We start from the raw sequence: 20,168 nt of genomic DNA, 5'->3' as shown, positions 1-20,168 counted from the left end.
GTGGTGTATGCTGTGACACACCTTAATTGTAAGGTACCCCTCAGTCCTAGATGTTAAAACATGTTACAGATGTGATGAAATACAGTAACACGGACCAGGGGAGTGAGGCAAGACAAGACTTCTGGAGAGAAGGGAAGGAAATCCATAAGGACAAGTAAAAGCAAACAAAGGAGGGGAGCTGGGAAGGACATGCCCTGGAGAGCACACCACGCCCAAGGCAGGGATTGCCAGAGCGCCCAAGAGGGTGGGCAGGCAAGGACAGAACCATGTGGGGTGTACCAGACAAAGGATGGAGTGACACAATGGAGAGCTCCTGATGAAGCTCATTCTGGAGGCGACTGACAGCCACTGAAGAACTCATGTGCACAGACTCTGGGCTGATGGAAGGTGGACCGGAGCAAGGAGAGCCTGCTAGGAGGGCTCAGGGGAGAAAGGAGGGGATGGTAAAGAGTCTTGTCTTTTCCTTGAGATATCCATTGCCAGATTGCCTTCAAACAGGTTTTGACAATTTATACTCTAACCAAGTGTGTAAAATGTCCACTTTCTCAAATTCTCAACAATATTTGATTAAAGTATAAATTGTTGAACTTTACATTTTGACTGGTTTAAGTTTGTTTTGGTTTGAATTCCTTTGACTGTTGAAGTTTAATATCAGATTCAATATCTGTTTCTCTGTTTACTGCTCATTTCTTTTTCAACTTTTGTGAATTGCTTTTTCATGTAATACATTTTTGTATTAAAGAGGTCTTTTCTTTACTGATTTATTAGAGTTGTTAGTAAATAAAGGACATCATCCTTTGTCATGTTATAGTCTTCCCAGTTTGTCCTTTGTGTTTTAATTTTATTTATGGTGGTATCTTAAGTCTGTTTCATGCTGTTCTTAATAGAATACCTGAGACAGGCTAATTTATAAAGAACAAAAATTTATGGCTCTGGAGGCTGGGAAGCCTAAGGTCAAGGTGCCAGCAGGTTCCGCCTGGCAAGGCCATTCTCTTCTTCCAAGATGGCGCCTTGCATGTGTGCTCTCCAGAGGAGAGGAGGCTGGATCCTCACAAGGCAGAAGGTGAAGAGGGTAGTGGTGTGGGGGGCGGGGAGAGAGAGAAAGAGAGAAAGCACAAGCTCCCAAAGGCCCTTTTTATAACAGCATGAATCCATTCATGAGGGTAGAGCCCTCACGGCCTAATCAACTCTTAAAGCCCCCATCTCCCAATATTGTTAGTTTGGCAATTAAATTTCCACATGAGCTTTGGAAAGGACAAACATTCAAACCATACTATGACAGCCATTATTCAAACAAGTATTCACTGAGGCACTGTGATATGCTAGGTTATTATGTATTTGCATTGGACTTTGTGTTGAAAAGATGTAACTTCTTTCCTCTTAGCAGGGTGTGATGGGCTAAATAGTGTCCCCATCAAAATTCATGGTAAAGCCCCAACCCCCCTATAACCCCAGAATGTGATCACATTTGGAGATAAGCCTTTTAAAGATGTGACTAAGTTAAAATGAGGCCGTTAAGGTGGGCCCTAACCCAATCTCACAGGTGTGCTTATATAAAGACATTTGGACACAAAGAGACACTGGGGTTGTATGCACACAGAGGAAGGGCCCTATGGGAAAGACCAGGGTGGCAGCAGTCTGCAGGCCAGGGAGAGAGGCCTCAGGAGAAATCAATTCTGCTGGCACCTTGACCTTGGATTTCTAGCCTCCAGAACTGCGAGAAAATAAATTTCTGTTGTTTAAGCCACCCAGTCTGTGGTATTTTGTTATGGTGGCCCTCGCAAACTAACACAAGGAGCTGTATCAATTAAAACTTTAGATAGTAAAATACCTACAAAGAACTATATCCTTTTAAAAACAACACCACTATGGTCTGAACATTTCACAAATCTGTAATATGTTTGTAGTTATACCATCCATTTCATTTTACTATTGTGTATTTGTGCCTTCTCTTTTTTCTTGGAGAATCTTGGCAGAAGTTTACCTTTTCCATTAGGCTTTTTGAGACTCAGTTTTTCCTTGTTTCCCAGTTTATAAATATTATATCTAGTCTTAATTCTAGCATTTCTTTTCTTCAAGTTTACTCAGTTACTTTTCCTAACTTCTTAAGATGAACATTTAATTCATTAATTTTCAGTCCTTTCCCTTTTTGAATATACATTTAACATAACACATTTCCTTCTAAGTAGCCCATTAAATGCATTCTGCAAGTTTCAGTTCCAAAAATCTTCTAATCCACTGGTCTTTGATCTTAGAGTTACTTAGAAGTATCTTTAATTCTTCAAATGTTCTTTTTGGGTTTTTTTAATTATTAAATATTATGCTCAGAGAATATAGATTTGCTGACATTTAAGACTGGCTCTAGGAAATATTAATAGTCTGTGATCAATTTTTATATGGGGTTCACAAAAGCATAAATGTGTTTCTACTGGGCGTGGGGTTTCACACATGTCCTTTAGGGACATACATGTCTTCCTGGTGTAACTCCTTTTATGGTTTTAAGTGACTTTCTTTATGATTGATGATACTTTTTTCCTTTAAATTCTATTTTACTTAAAATTAATACAGCCTTTTATATTACTTCCCTAGTAATCCTTTTCTTTTGTCTTTAGCATTTCTGATCATTTTATTTTAGGTGTGGCTCTTATAAACAGTATGTAGTTGGATTTTGGTTTTTATATACAAAGCTTTTGTTTATTAAAAGCTTTTGTCTATTAAATTTAAGCCATTGACATTTACTGAGATTACTGATTTATCTGAATTAATTTAGCCATTTATTTTGTGCTTTCTCTTTACCACTTTTTATTTTTCCTTCTTGTTTTTTATTTTTAGTGTTCTATTCTGTCTTTTCTTGCATTTAGTTTTGTTCAATACATTAGTTTTGCTCTGCTGGCTCAGAGGTTATATATTTCTACCCTGGTTGCCCAGTCTTGCCTCAAGTCTAATGTTAATCAGCATCTCTAGTCTCCTCCTATCCAATGCTACAAATGCAAGAAAATGCACACTTACTCTGATGGCCACTCTAGCTCATCTGACAGCTTTGATATCTTAGCTTCACATTGCTTTCAATCATCCCAATTAGTCGCCATCATTATTGCTGTTACTGACTTAACGTCTATGATTATTTTAGATTTATCTATGTGTTTACTGATTTCTTAGTAACCAATTCTTCTTGAAGCCTATTCCTCTCCCTTCTGAATTCAGTTTCCATCCTTCTGAAGTATATCCTTTATAGAAGGTTCTTTGGTGAAGGGCTATTGGTGATGAACTCCCTCAGGTTTTTTTTTTTGTTTCAGTATGGCTTTATTTTACCTTGTATATTGAACAACTTAGTTGGGTATAAAATTCTAACTTGACATGACTTGTTTGAGACAAGTTTTGTTTGTGATATGTTTGAGACACTTGGAAATGCTGACTACTCACTTTGCTTGAGATTCTCACTCCTTGTTTCTACTTGAATCATTTTCTCATAGTTGTTCCTCTACCTCTTTAAACCTTTTAAGTTATGGAGTTATCTGCCTTTGTCAAACCCTTAAATGACCACCTTCTACAAGGTTCCTCTTCTAAACTCCCATCTTTTCTTATTCATTCTACAACCTCTTTGGGCAGTTTTATCCACAACCCAACCCCAAGTTTCAAAATAAGCCCATGTTTCTTTCTTTGTTTTAATGTCTCCTTAAAGTCCTTTGAAATAAATAAATACCAAAAATATGAAAAATCTGAAGCAACACTGAAAAAGAAGAACTGCCATGAAATCAACTAGAAATCAACAGTAATTTCAGAAAATATGCAGTGCATGAGTTCTGGGCCACTATTTTCTCTTAAGTATTTGCCAATTTGGGCAGAGGTGGCTATCAAGGTAAGATAATAAACGGAGATTTAGATATATTCATGGGGCAAAAAGACAAAAACAGGAGTTCAAGGCCTGCTAGGAAGGGTAGACTTGGTCAGTACCCTGGTGTGGATTTGGGATCTATATTCTAACAGGGTGAGTACCCACACAGTCACTGCTGCCCAGGTCGAAATCTTCTCTGCCCTTGGTTGGATTACAGTGATCTGGTATAGAAGTGCCCCTAACCTAACCACCTGCCAGATGCAGATATGAATCCTCTCTAGATGTTACTCCAAACTTCAAATTATCTCCGCAATTTTTTGAATGCAATGTCATATGAGGAGACTAAGACAAGATTACCAAAAATAAAGAGAAACAGACCCACCCAGGCCTGTGACATTATCAGACACATACACTTTAAAGTGACTGTGCTGAATGTGTTCAAAGAAACAACAAGATTGGCAATTTCAGCAGAGAACTGGAAACTATAACAAAGAAAATGAAAAATGCAATGATAATCAATACTCAATGGACTGACCAATGGATTACACATGAATAAAGAACCGTACAGGGGCAACGGAAGAAGAGCACAAGACTGACTCTGCTGCAGAGCAGAACTCATAAAGGCCCAATAATTAAAACAGGGTATTCCCAACACAGGAAGAACATCCATGCTAATGAAGTAAAACAGAATAGAAAATTCTGGACTAGAATTATGAACACCTGATTTGTCGTCAAGATGGCACTGCAAAGCACTGAATAAAGGATAGTCTTTTCAATTAATATTTCTAGGGTAACTGGATCTCTATTTAGAAAAACATCAAACTTGATCCCCATCTCATAGGGTACACAAAAATCAATGGCAGGTAAGTTAAACACCTAACAGTGAAAATGAAAAAAAAAAAAAAAATCAGACTTCTAGGAGATTACATAGCAGAACATCTTATGACTTTGTGATTAGGAAAAGATCTCTTAAAAAATACATTAACCATAAGGAAAACTATGACAAACTCAACTTATCAAAAGACAGCATTAAGAGAGTAAAAAGGCAAACAAAGTGGGAAAAGGGATTTTCAATACATGTAATGAAGAACTGCACACAGAATATGTAGTGAACACTTTTAGATGAACAGGCAAAAGAGTGACACCCCAATTAAACACAGGACAAGAGATCCAAATATAAAAAAAGCTCAATCTCATTAGTCAACGTGGCAGTGTAAATTAAAGCCACAATGCAATACCACTATTCATTTCTCAAAATGCCTGACAAGAAAAAGACTGACAATACAAACTGTTATCTGAGATACGGAGCAACTGGAACTCTCATATATGGCTGGTGCAAACATAAATTGCTACAGCCACTCTAGAAAACTGTCTAGCAGTATCTGTTAAAGGTGAATTAAAATATATGCAAAAATACTGCTTCTTGGTATATACCGAACAGATGTACCAAAAGAACACAGGACTATTCATAGCAGCATTATACATAATAGTCAAAAACTGAAAGATATTCAATTATCTATAAATAAAATGAATAAATTGTAGTTTAATCATAAATGTCACACACATCATATATATATGTTTGTGTGTACACAGCAATGAAAATGAATGAGCTACAGGTATATACATAATAACCTGAATGAATCTTACATTACACTGAGTGAAGAAGCCAGACACATAAGAGAATACATCCTATATAATACCATTTATATAAAGTTCAAGAACAGGAAAGTAACAAATTATATTAAAACCACACAAGTAGTTACATGCAGGGAGTTAGCTACGCTCCCCACAAAGAGGTTTTCTCTTTCCGGTCGGGTCTCTCAGGCAGGGGTCGTAGCAAAGGATGAAAAAATAGTAGGAAACAGATATAAAAGAATAATAATAATAATAATACACAAAGCCAAAGATATAGTTTATAAAGTAAAGATTTATGAAGATAGACAAAAGGAGGGTGTACGGATGGATATATTTCTTCCTGTGGAAATATATCAAAGACTGAAACTCCATACAGGTATTTTATAGGGTAGATACAGGCTCCTGTTGCCAAGGGCAACGGGATTTACATACTAACAGGCAGTTTGGTTTAGGGTCAAAGTCTTCTAAAAGGCTACTACAGATCCTTTAACTAACTCTACCTAGGGGAACAATGAGTTACAAAATCTTCTTAGAGCAAACTTCTAAGTTTTCTGATAAGGCTATTACTTTAGCAAAAAACAGAGACATCTTGGCTACGGTGATTGTGTTCTTGGAGACAGAGACAATCTCAGAAGTCAACATGAGCTGTGTCTTGTGTTAATTACTTTAACCCCATGGTTCCCTCTGGACGACTTGGGCATTAGCAGGTCAGCTCTGGCAACCTATGGCCCTAGGTGAAGCCTGTCTTGTCTTTTAAAACAGGTGAGAACCATAGGCCCAGTTTACAGCTGTCTCTTTGAAATGCAGCTGTTACTGACCAATGAGACGCCCTCCTGAGGCGAGGCAGCTTTTGAACTAACACATTTATTTTTTCTTTAAGGCAAAGCCTCATTTGACTTCTGAAATCAAATCTTCTCTCCAAAAATACAGGGGGCATTTTTATAACTCAGTATTCTTAGGCTCAACAGTTACATCTGAGGAGGAGGGGAGGATACTGATTGGGAAGGTGTGATTGTCTTCTTGGGCCTGGTAGTATTTTATTTCTTGACCTTGGTGGTGGGGTTACATGGTACATTTTTTTTTTGTAGTATTTATTGACCTTATGGTTTGTATACTCTTCTATGTATATACAGTATATATACTCTTCTAAATATATATGTATATTTTTCTATATATATTCAGTATAAAAATTTTTAAATCAAAAGAAATGAAACAAACCTCCTGATAGCTTCTCTTGACCTGTAGTAGGCCTCTCTTGTTTTTTGTGAAGAATGGCTAATACGTTTCATTACATTACCATGAAGCTTTAATATACTGGTGTGCATAATGAGGCATCCCTAAGGAAAGTGAAAAATCTGGGTAAATCCCTCCCTTCTAGGAATCTCAGCAAAGTGTAGACTGGGTAAAGGATGAGTATCCCTCATCCAAAATGCTTGGGACCAAAAGCGTTTGGATTTTAGATTTTTTTTGGATTTTGGAATACTTGCATATACTTAATGGGATATCTTAAGGAAAGGATCCAAATCTAAACATGAAATTCATTTATGTCTCATATACACCTTACATGCACAGCCTGAAGGTAATTTTATTTTTCTCTTGGGGATGCTGAACAGACTGTGTGTTGTGCACATGCATTTTGACTGCAACCTGTCACATGAGGTCAGGTGTGGAATTTTCTACTTGTGGTATCATGTTGGTGCTCAAAAGGTTTCTGATTTTGGAGCATTTTGGATTTTTGGATTAGGGATGCTCAACCACTACAGAGAAAACATTTGCTGAATGAACACATTTTTAGCCATAAAGTTTTACTACCAAATGGGACTCGAAGAGATCATGTAATCCAATACCTGCTCTTACAAATGAGGAAACTAAGGCCCAGAAAGAGTGATTAGCCAAGGAAATGGAATGGAATTTTGAGTACATAATAGTTGTATATCTTCATAAGATGCATGTACTATTTTTACACAGGCACACAATGTGAATTAATCAAATCAAGAAAATACTGGGCATTCATCACCTCAGGTATTTATCATTTCTTTGTGTTTGGAATATTCCAATTCTACTCTTTTAGCTATTTTAAAGTATAACCTAACTTATTGTTGATTGTAGTCACTCTGTTATGCTATCACATATCGTTCCTTCTATCTAACTAGCTAATAATATTTTTTTTTTTTTTGAGACAGAGTCTCCAGGCTAGAATGAGTGCCGTGGCGTTAGCCTAGCTCACAGCAACCTCAGACTCCTTGGCTTAAGCGATCCTACTGCCTCAGCCTCCCGAGTAGCTGGGACTACAGGCATACACCACTATGCCCGGCTAATTTTTTCTATATAGATTTTTAGTTGGCCATATAATTTCTTTCTATTTTTTTTAGTAGAGATGGGGTCTCGCTGTTGCTCAGGCTGGTCTCGAACTCCTGACCTCGAGCAATCCACCTGCCTCAGCCTCCCAGAGTGCTAGGATTACAGGTGTGAGCCACTGCACCCGGCCTAGCTAATAATATTTTGCAACCATTAACCATCCCCACTTTATCCCCCTGCTCCCCTCTGCCCTTCCCAGCCTCTGGTAACATAATTCTACTCTCTGACTCCATGAGATCAATTGTTTTTAATATTTAGCTCCCACATATGAGTGAGGACATGCAAGATTAGGCTTTCTGTGTTTGGCTTATTTCACTCAACATAATATTCTCCAGTTCCATCCATGTTGTTGCAAATGGCAGGATTTCATTCTTTTTTGTGCCTATACAATATTCCACTGCATATATGTACCACAATTTCTTTATCCCACAGAATGGTATTTTACGAAACTAAATCTATTACTCTTTCTATTATATGATAACTCCTCTACCAGAGGTCCTAACTCCTAAATACAATATTCACTGTACACAGTGTATGCTCAATAAATGTTATTAAACCAAAAAAAAAAAAACAACCCTGCAGTGCTATTAAACCAACCAATCCAATAAAATGTTAGAGATAGTTTAACTTGCAAGAACTAGGAAGTCATCTTCCATAATAACCAGTATTGGGGAAAAATAATATGCTGTATCTGTGGGCATTTTTCTACTACATATTAAGATACCAATCTAAAACTGGATAGCATGCAGAGGGAAGCAAAGGAAGTGATCAAAATGGTATCACAAAAATACACTTAGCACAAAAATGCTAAGAGATTTGAAGTAGGTCAAGAAAAAAAGAGACCAAGATTGAGCCTTCACATACACTAAGTAATGTGGAAAGTTGGTTTCTCAAGATCAGTGGAGAGATTAATACAAAGTCTATGGCCTTCCACAAGTCATACAGTTAGCATACCTCAGTCCCCGGCTTTCTGTGGTGAGGAGAGCAAGAAGTGCCCAAGCCAGCACCTGGCTGTCGTCCCCAGTGTGAAATTTACTGTGGTGCCTGATGTTCTGCAGCAGGACCTGGTCGAGGCACTCCAGGGCCTTCTCCTGCACGGTGCTCTCGCAGTCCATCACCACAGGGACTACCCCCCTCAGCCAGGCTTTCTGGATATGGACACATCGAGGTTGGGCCTTAGGATTGAAAAATTATAATGTCAGAGGGTCCTATCCTATTACAAGTCTAAATACAAGTCAGTGAAATTGTCATTAACGTTTTGAGAAACAGGTTAAAAATAATTACACATTTGAATGCAAACAGACCACAGAGTGAAAAAGAATCAACACTCAAAATACATGCAACAACAAAGTTCAACCTCTGGCTCATTGTAAATCAGTGCATATTATTAATAAAGTTTTAAACTTTTATATTAAAGTCATTATTTTATTAGTAATAGTAAATCAGTATGTTTTTAGTCGTTCAAAATCAAGAGCAAATAATAAATATTTACCCAAAGGAGCAATTAGAATAGATTCTGACAGAAAAAGTCAAAATATGCACTGTTTAATGCCTTCTATCATGCAATAAAGAAAAAAAACATGCTTTTAAAATTCTTCAAGAGCTAATTAGCTGGCAGAAGTAAACTGTATATAGCATTGGTGGGTCTGCTCTTTTGGCAATACAATCTATATATGCTTTAATTGACAAAAATTAATTCAGGCCTCTAGCATAACCAAATTAATTTTTAAATTTATTTTTCTATGTGAGATTTAAACTGAAGAAAAGGCTAACAATTAGCATTCCCTGGCATTAGTTCCCATTTATATTTACTAAGAAGTACAGTCTATCACACATAGTTGAAAGATACCTCTTCTTTTGTCTTACATTATACAGTCCTACAGTGGAATTGACAGAGTCTCTAATGGTCAACTTACAATTTAACAACAGGTAATTATTATGAGGAATGACTTTTAATGTAAAATACCATGCATTAGATACATATGCCTTGCTTCTCACCATAAGAAGTTCAGTAAGAGACTGCAGGGCCTGCTTCCGGACAGACACTGCAGGGTCTCGACACCGGTCCTGCAGAATTGACAGGTCTTCCTTCATATATGAGACTTCACAATGTTTCAAAATACTCACTAACACCTAGAAGGCAGATATGCAACATGAAGTGATGACTGCATAGTATATATACAGAAAGACAAACCATGGACAAAGGAAGCTTTCTGGAAGTTTGTGGTTCTTAACATTTTGGGGGTCATGGATCCATCCTTCCTCCCTAAAACATCCCATCTTTTAGAATCTGATGAAAGCTAAGGCCTCTCTCCGATGAAAACTGACATGCATTTTGTATGAACAAATATTTATAAACAATTTTATGAAGCTATTAAAACCCACCCTTGGTCTCCAGGTTAAAAATTCCTATTTTAAACAAAAGAAATTAAGAATATAAATTTGTGGTTCTTTTGGAAATCTTAAAAACAATCTTCCAGTTCATCATATAACTTATAAAACAGAATCAGGGTCAACTAACAGTTAAGTGAAAGCAAATTAAGTAATGAATAAGGCCTGGGGGTTTTAAAAAATATTCCCTTGCATTTCCACGTTTTTAGTGCATAAAAAGAGCACATTAAAAAATGTGGGAAAAAATTCACACCTGGAGTGCAGACTTCCTAACATTGGTCTTCTCATCTCTAATCCTCTTTCTCAGCATCGCCATGACACATCTTTCTGTGGAGAGAATGCCAAAGAGTCGTCACAGTCCAAGAAAAACCACATAGATTCTAACATTTCACCACACGGTACCAAGAAAATACGCTCATCTTAAAACTCACTAACTAGGTTGGTTTAAATCCTAAGAAATCACAGTATAAACTGGTGTAGAAAAAGAAGAAAATGTGAATAATTAGGTATTCACTATAAAGCATATAATTTGGAATATTAAAAATTCAGTTTCAAATCCTGGCTGCTATCTCTAAAATTCTAAATAAATTATTCAGCTCTTCTACTGTGTTTAGCTACAAATAGAAAAATCTAACCCATCAGGTTTTTAATAAAGATTTGATGAGATAATACGTAATAGAAGCTTTAAAACTTTTCACTCAAAGGCCTCTGACACTCTTAAAAATTACTATAGGATCTCAAAGAGCTTTTTTAATGTGGATTATATCTTTTAATATGAATTAGAAATTTAAACTGAAAATTGTAAAAATATTTACTAATTCATTTTAAAATAGCAAGACATGTGACTACAAATACCATTTTTAATACAAAACAACTATATTTTCCAAAACAAACAAACAAAAAACACTGAAAAGAATGGCACTGTTCTACATTTTTGCAAACCCTGTAATGTCTGGCTTAATAAAAGCAGCTGGATTCTTATCTCTGTTTCTGCCTGCAATCTGTCTTGCTGTCATACACCATGGGACCTTAGAAAACATCAGTTTGCATGTGTTAGAAAGACAGTGTGGAAGGTAAATGACGCCTTGATTATTATTAAAAACATAGTACTCAGTTTGAGGATCCCTGAGGGCTCCCAAATCACATTTTGAGAACTGCTGATACATAAGAAGGCACCTTAAAAAAATATGAAATGGAAAACAATAGAGAAAAATCAATGAAACCAAAAGTAGGTTCCTTGAAAAGATCAACAAAATTAACAAAACTTTAGTTAAACTGACCAAGAAAGTAAAAAAGAAAATTCAAATTGCTAAAATCGGGATGTAAGAAGGGACCTAACTATCAGCCTTACATTACAAAGGAATGCTAGGAACATTTTTATGCCAACAAAATAAGTAACCTAAATGAAATGAACAAATATTTAGAAAGACACAAACTATGGAAACTGATTCAAAAAGAAATAGAAAATCCAAATATACTTATAACAAATAAAGAAACTGAATTAGTAATCAAAAAAACCTCTCTCTTTCTCTCTCTCTCACACACACACACACACACACACACACACACACACATACGCCAAGGACCAGATGGTTTTACTGGAGAATTTGAACAAATATTAAAACAAAAATGAACACCAATCCTTCACAAACTCTTTCAAAAAATAGAAGAGAAGAATACACTCCCAACCTCATAACATTAGGACAGCATTACCTTGATAGCAAAACCAGACAAAGACATCGCAAGAAAAGAAAACAAAAGACCAGTACACCTTATGAATATATACACCAAATTTCTCAAAAAAAAAAAAAAAATACAAGCAAATCAAACCCAGCAATATATAAAAAGGATTAAATACCATGTCTGAGATTTATCCCAGGATATAAATGTTGATTTAACATATGAAAATCAATGTAAATTACAACATAGTAAGTGAATAAAGGACAAAATCATATGATCCTCTTAAGAGATGCAGAAAAACCATTTGCAAAATCCAACACCTTTTTATGATAAAAAGTCTCAACAAACTTGGAATAGAAGAAAACTTGCTCACAATGATAAATGTCATCCTAAAAATCCACAGCTAACATCATACTCAATGGTGAAAAGCAAAAACTTTCACCTAAGTTCAGAAAAAGATGAAGATGTTTACTCTTCACATTTCTATTCAACATTGTACTAGAGATACAGCTAGGGCAAATAGGCAAGTGAAAGAAATATTAAAATATTAGTAAAAGACACCCAGATTGGAAACGAAGAAGTAAAACAATCTCTATTCACAGATGACTTGATCTTACATATAGAAAATCCTAAGGAATCCATAAAAAACTACTAGAGATAGTAACAAGTTTAGCAAGTTACAGGATATAAGATCAATAATAAAAAATTATTTGTAAAAATTAGCAATGAATAACTCAAAATGAAATTGAGAGCAATTTCATTTATAAACATCAAAAAGAACAAAATACTTAGAACAAAATTCAAAGAGCAAGAGTTGTTCATTGAAAACTACAAAACATCACTGTAACAAATCCTGGCAGATCAGCTGCAGCATTAGAGTCTCCCAGGAGTGGGAACCCTATTGTAAACTGTGCATGCGAGGGATCTAGGTTATGCTCCTTATGAGAATCTAATGCCTGGTGCTCTGAGGTGGAGCTGAGGCGGTGATGCTGGCACCAGGGAGCGGCTCCAAATATAGATTATCATTAGCAGAGAGGTTTGACTGCACAATAAATGTAATGTGCTTGAATCATCCCGAAACCATCCCCACCCGAGTCTGTAGAAAAAACTGTCTTCCATGAAACCAGTCCCTGGTGCCAAAAAGGTTGGGGACTGCTGGGTTAGAGGACTTAAACACATTAAGATGGCAATATCCCCAAATTGATCTATAGATTGATCCCTATCAAAATCCAAGAAAGCTTTTTTTTTTTTTGCAGAAATTCACAGCTGACCCTAAAATTCAAATGGAAATTCAAGGGACCCAGAATAGCCGAACCAATTCTGAAAAAGAGCAAATATAAAAAATGCACTTTTCCTGATTTCAAAACTTAACTACTGAAAGAAACCAGAATGTCACCCCACATTATGCCTCTTTGATATAAAATTTATTTTTGAGCTGAAGGCAATTAAGAAGCGGCAATATGAGGAAAAGCTCTCTATTTCTTACCCCATTTCTGCAAAGAGGCAGGATATAAATTCTTTACTGGAGATAACTCTAGACTTTTGTCAGCCAAGAGATGGCCAGAGGAATCTACAAATAAACCTCATTTCATTGTTTTCCTTTCACATAAGGATAGTTCCCAACTTTTGATGGTTCTACTTAAGATTTTTTCGACTTTACAATGGTGAGGATATGATCGATATGCATTCAAACCGCATTTTAAATTTTGATCTTTTCCTGGGCTGGCAATATGCTGTAGGACACTCTCTCGTGATGCTGGCAGTGGCAGCGAGCCACAGCTCCCCACGAGCCACGCCATCATGAGTAAGCAACCAATACTCTACAGTGTACTGCTGCCAGTGGTTTCTTAACACTTTGTGTTTTCGCATCCCATTATGTCTACAAAATGCTTCAAACATTCTTTGGGACCAGTGTGCTTTCAGCTGCATGTGTTAATGGTGAGAACCCATACAACCATTCTGTTTTTCACTCTCAGTATTCAATAAATTACATGAGATAGTAAATACTTTATTATAAAGTAGACTTTGTGTTTGATGATTTTGCCCAACTGTAGGTTAACATCAGTATTGTGAGCACATTTAAGGTAGGCTAGGTTAAGCTATGATGTTCAGTAGGTTATGCATTTTCAACTTATAATATTTTCAACTTAATGATGAGTTTAATCCCATTGTCAGTCAGGGAGCATCTATATTTACCTTCCTTTAGTTTTTCAACCTGGAAGCCTAAAACTGCTTTCCTTTGTCCTGTTATTTCTCTACAAATTTACTGTTCTTTGTTGAAGATGTTATTTTAAGCCACCGCTTTGAGTTCCTTTGCCTTAGGTTTTTCCTGCATGATGTGCATTGAACACATTAATGAACTTGTTTGTTTTTCTTCTTTCTCTCATTAATCTTTCTTTTGTTACAGGGGTCTGTTCCAACTGAGAACTCATGAGGGTTGAGGAAAAAGTAACTTTTCCTTTCCCACACTATAATGCAGCAGCAATCAACACAGTGTGGTACTGGCATACAGACGTACATACAGATCAGTGGAATAAAACTGAGAGTAGAGAAATAAACCCATAAGCTCATATAAATAAGGCAATGGATTTTCTACAAGAGTGCCAAGACCATTCAAAAGTAAAAGAATACTCTTTCAAACGAATGGTGCTATGTCAAGTAGATATTCACATGTGAGTGAAGATGGACCCTACACACACCATATATAAAAATTAACTCAAAAGTGATCAGAGACTTAAATAAATATAAGAGGTAAAACTATAAAACTCCTATAGGAAAACACAGGAACACATCTTTGTGATCTTGAATTAGGCAATGGTTTCTTAGCTATGACAGCAAAATCACAAGTAAAAAAGAAAAAGATAGACTGGACTTCATCAAAATTAAAATTTTTTTTGCCTCAATGAACATAATGAAGAAAGTGAAAAGATAACCCACAGAAATGGGGAAAAATATTTGAAAATCAAAGGATTTGGATTCAGAATATAAAAAGAACTCTTACAACTAAAAAACAAAAAGACAAATAACCCAATTAAAACACGGGCAAAGGGCTTGAATTTGTGTATCTTTCCCCAAAGATATGCAAATAGCCAATAAGCATGTGAACATCTGCTCAACATAATTAGTCATTAGGGAAATGTAAATCAAGACCGCACTGAGAACCACTTCATATGCACCAGGATGTTTAAAATGAAACAGACTGAAAAGTGCTGGTAAGAATATGGAGAAATAGAACTGTCATACATTCCTTGTAAGATTGTAAAATGGTGTGGCCACTTTGGAAAAGAGTTTGGTAGTTCCTCAAAATGTTAAACACAGAGTTACCACATTACTCAGCAGTTCTCCTCCCAGGTATATACTCGAAAGGAATGAAAACATATGTCCACACAAAAACTTATACAAGAATGTTCATAGCAGCATTATTCATAATACCCCAAAAGCAGAAATTACCCACATGTTCATCAATTAATGAATGGATAAACAAAATGCGGTATCCTTATAATAGAGTAATATTCCACCATAAAAAGGAATGAAGTACTGATACATGCCACAACAGGAATCAACCTTGAAAACATCATGCTAAGTGGAAGAAGCCAGACAGAAAAAACCCACATACCGTATGATTCCATTTATGTGGAATACCCAGGATAGGCAATTCTACAGGGACAGAAAGCAAGGAGGAAGTGGGAAATGAAGAATAACTGCCAACAGGTACAGGGTTTCTTTTTCAGCTGCTAAAAATGTTCTGGAATTAGACTGCACAGTCTTGTGATTATACACTTTAAGTGGTGAATTTTATAGTATGTGAACTATATATCAATTAAAAAAACAAAGAAAGCACTTGGCACAGTGCATGGTATGTAGTAACTACCTAGATTTTTTAAGGTATAATTAATGCCAATAATACATGTTCTTTCAGTTTATGAAAAACAAAATGGGAACATGGACTCTAGATTTTCAAACTTTTCTAATTTTAAAGCATCATTAAATCAACACAATTTGATATTGCTTAGAAAAGAGGCTGTGCTATAGAAAAATGAAAAAAAAATAAAAAGGAAAGAGTCTGTGCAACAGCAGATCTGTAACCTGTTAAGAGGAAGACTGGAGTCAACAAAAACATTCAGCATTTTTGCAGATTCCATTTTTCTACAAAATTTAAGGAATCTTGTTTCTTATAAATTCAGTTATTGCTCTGAATTTGAGTAACACATGCTAATATCTAGCCTCACAAAGTTAATTCTATGCTGATCTTCTAGGCTAAATGGTAAGCAGTAATCATCCTCTTGGCACTTTACATCAACCTCGGCACCCGTCTCATAGCATTATATATGTATGTGTGTACGTGTGTGTGTGTGTACATATACATATATACACACACACATTTATACAAAAGTATTTATATATAGACACATCTGTCTCTTCCACTGCTCCTTAAGAGATGAAACTTAAGAAATTTATGTTTTATTAAAGTGTATATCTACAATGCCTAGAACAGATTAAGACAGACCAGACAAATGTTTATTCAATAAATAAAGCTAACTGTATAATTAATCCACACATATTAATATTTTCTCTTTCTCTCTCTTATGTCTCTTTAAATCACTTCCCTAAAATGTTATTTCTACAGATTCTCACAACAGCCCTCTGTAAAAGACTGGGAAGGTGTTAGGATTGGAAAATGATAGGGAGTTTTATTGACTGCCATGCCCCAGGCCATGCAGCTATTTAATAATTGAGTTGGTACAAGCTGGCATAATTTCTGAAGAGAAATTATAAGCTAAATTCAGAAATGTCTTTTTCAGTGGAAGCTTGGACACAATAGTCTCTACCATGTATTAGAATTGGATTCTGAGATGGCCCAGTCTCAGTCAAGATGATGTGATGGCAACAGTGATGCAGAATGAATCAGGGACAAGACTGGGGACTGTTCACCATTCCCTCTTTTTTGTGATGACTTTTCCTCAAATGCAAATTTAATCTCTGCTCCACTTTCCCCAGTAACTGGTCCTTTTTTGGTCAGCAATCCCAAGAGCTCACAACAATTGGCTTTAATAAGAAAATAAAACATTCTAATATTCTCTTAAATGTTATAGATACGGGGGGCACAATCAGTACATGTTAACTGGAATATGGCTTATTCTTTATCTTAAAAGTGTAGTGTAAGGATCTCAATTAAAAATATAATAGAAATTCTCCCACTTTTAAGAAAAAAAAATCCAAGGTTTCTCGACTCTACTTACGGTTGTCTGAAATCCAATAGTATTACCTATCTGACAGTGAAAAAATCTGACATACCCCCAGATCCAACTGTTTCACCACCGCTGTCTATGTTGACATCCTCTGAGGGTTCAGAAGGGTTAACTGTCTGCCTTTGATAGGAAAAAGCTTAAAAATAAAAAAAAGAAGCACAGTCATTAAAGTAAAAATGTGTTATACTTTGTAATAACATAAGCATGGCAATGTTACTCATGTAAGTTACATTATTGCTGAAATGAATTTCAACTTTTCTAATGACAAAAACATACAATATTAGAATAGGTAAGTATGAGAGTAGACAACACATTTCAAATATTCAGCAAATTTTCACAAGACAATTATTCAGTATTTGAAAATATATTGATCCATTACCTGATGAATTTCTCAGTAAGGTACCAGGGTGACTCTCTATTCCTGAAACTGCAGGACCTAAAAATAAGTAGATAGAAGAAAGGAAAGAAAGTCACAGTAGCATAAACCCTAAGTAAATATCCATAGAAGGATCAAAATCGAGATAACTAGGCCTAGGACCAGGCAGACAGATTCTAAATTGCTGATCATTGATAATGTTCTCCTTGAGTATGCACTCGAAATGGGTATTGGGTCCAATACAGCCAATGCCTACCAGTGTGAAGTAATAGTACAGGGAGCCCACAATCTCACCTGTAAACTAGGAACATTTGAAATACTTTAAAAAGACCTTTCAAATGTATCAGGCTTGCATATTTAAAAAGTTATTTGACAACAAAACATACTGAAAATAGTTTGAGGGTAAAAGTAGATCATATCAGATCTATTATTTTTGCCACAACAAAGAATGATTCCCTCACAGTCTATTTCTTGACAAATACAAGACCAGTTTCATTTCACAACAGTCACAACACTTACTATTAATTAGGAGTTCCAGTATACTCTCCGATGCATTGGTAACAGTCAGTTCCAGACAATGTGCAAAGCTGGACAACGCCTTGCTGCGGACAGTAGGTGCCTTGTCTAAACAACGGTCAAACATAATTTCCTGTACCAAGAACTTATGCTTTAGGAACTTCTGATGCTCCAAAGAGACAGTGTCATCCGTCTGTCTTTCAGGCAGTTCTAACACAGCTAAGACCACATCAAGAGTAAAAACTCGGTGCGGGATCTGGTAAAGCAAAATCATAAGAATTACCATCAGATAGGAATAAGAATCAAAGAAACCTTTTTCCTCATTCAGAACTGACTGCCATTAGAAGTTTGCAGAGCCGGAACCCAAGACTTTATGCAGATATACCTCGTACCTTGGAACTTCGTGAGTATTTATAAAGCCAGGCAATGAATGTAGCATACTCTCTACAGGGAAGTTTACTGAGCAGCTGGACCAGGGCCTGTGCTGCAGAGGTCCGATACTCTGATTTATCTATGACCTGAAACACAAAAACAGAGAAGTTGCCAAGCCAATATCCACCTGCAGGACAACTTAAACACATTATAATACAAGTTGAAAATTAGTGAGTATAACTAGTTCAATGATTTTTAAATATTAGGTAAATGACTAATAAATTTTAGGTTTTAGACCCTTTTGAAAATTAACCTGTAAAAAATCTATAAACTCTCTCCCCAGAAAAATGCACATACAAGTTTACCATACAATTTCAGAGTTTATGGACCCATAGTGCCTATCCGTCTCAAATTAACAATCATTTGTCTAAATGGTATGAAAATTTAAGAGATAATTATGGAAATTGAACACAGACTGGATAGTTGTTAAAATTAAAGAATTACTGTATAATTTCTTTAGGTGTGTTACTATTTTGTGACTATGTTTTTCCTGGGTTTTTAACCTTTAGAGAAACATACTAAAATATCATGTATGAAAGGATATGATGGAATTTGCTTCAAAAAAACAATCTATCATTCCTTCCAGATGACCCAGAAAAAAAAAAAATCCAGTGTATACACGTTAGAGGGAGTGACAGGGAGTGTAAATGACACAGACTTGTTGAAGACAGGTGACGGATATGTAGTGGTTCACCACCCTCTTCTCGTTTCTGTGTGTATTTGACATTTTCCAAAATAAAAACTAATTTTTTATAGAACCCTTTGTCTATGGGAACATCTAGTGAATATTTAAATAAGACTACTTTTAGTAATGATACAGACTCATTCCCAAGAACACACACACACACACACACACACACACATACACACACACACAAACACACATTCATCTTTACACGTCATATACTTCTGTGTTGTTATTACTGAAGCAAATGGTACCTTGGCACAGATGTGCTGCAGCAAGACACGGAGGACTGGGAAAACGCTCTCCCTCAGTTCATCCACAAGTGAGCTATTTAAAAGAAAAAACATATCCACTATTTACAATACAGTGAGCGACTCTGTCCTCCAAAACCACTACTCCTATATTTAGAACGTAAATATTAAAAACTACCTCCACATTGTAAGAGTTGTCTCAGTAGAATGAAGAGCAAAGATGTAACACATCATAGTCGAAAACTAAGTGCTTCCTATGCATAGTTTTGAGAGCTGTTGCTGAGTAGATAAGTCCTCAGGGAAAAGCAGAAATGTAATCTTCATATGACTCTTGACTACTTACTAAATTTCATATTAAGATGTAAAATATTAATATATTCTTTTGGGGTAAATATAAAAATTGACTAAGACACAGTACCCGCCTCATAATAGCTCAGTGAAATGCTGCTACTTTAATGTATTTGTAAGATTACCTCTCCAAACTTTATCACAAGAAGAAATTACCACAATGCCCAGACTTAATACGTTTTTGGCGCTAAGTTTATCTGTACCATTATACGAACATTATTGCAATTGGTGATATGAACTCTTGGGGGAAAAAAACCAAAGCAACAGTGTTTCCACTTGAAACACCTTAGTTATTTAATGTTTAAAAAAAATCCCTAGTAAGACACTTTTGCTCAGTGACAAGATGACATCATCCATATCCCAAGTCTCGAACTATGCTACATATTGTGCATACCTGCAGGTATGTACACAC

The 20,168-nt window shown here is 35.9% G+C and overlaps 1 protein-coding gene across 5 annotated transcripts in view; it reads right to left on the bottom strand.

Annotated features, from left to right (window-relative positions):
- Positions 1 to 20,168, bottom strand: part of NCAPD3 (non-SMC condensin II complex subunit D3) — a 72,272-nt gene that overhangs the window by 35,133 nt on the left and 16,971 nt on the right. For all 5 annotated transcript variants that reach the window (XM_045555639.1, XM_045555643.1, XM_045555640.1 and 2 more), the window contains exons 9-16: positions 19,412 to 19,484; positions 18,433 to 18,558; positions 18,044 to 18,296; positions 17,528 to 17,584; positions 17,195 to 17,284; positions 10,473 to 10,546; positions 9,827 to 9,961; positions 8,783 to 9,003 (exon numbers count right to left, since the gene is read on the bottom strand). In XM_045555639.1, the coding sequence (XP_045411595.1) occupies positions 8,783 to 9,003; positions 9,827 to 9,961; positions 10,473 to 10,546; positions 17,195 to 17,284; positions 17,528 to 17,584; positions 18,044 to 18,296; positions 18,433 to 18,558; positions 19,412 to 19,484 (1,029 nt within the window). The remainder of the gene's footprint in view (positions 1 to 8,782; positions 9,004 to 9,826; positions 9,962 to 10,472; positions 10,547 to 17,194; positions 17,285 to 17,527; positions 17,585 to 18,043; positions 18,297 to 18,432; positions 18,559 to 19,411; positions 19,485 to 20,168) is intronic.

This window comes from Lemur catta, chromosome 7 (genome assembly GCF_020740605.2).
Source record: "Lemur catta isolate mLemCat1 chromosome 7, mLemCat1.pri, whole genome shotgun sequence".
Lineage (NCBI taxonomy): Eukaryota > Metazoa > Chordata > Mammalia > Primates > Lemuridae > Lemur > Lemur catta.
The sequence above is the reverse complement of the archived record's forward strand: the minus strand, read 5'-3'. Positions and strand labels throughout refer to the sequence as shown.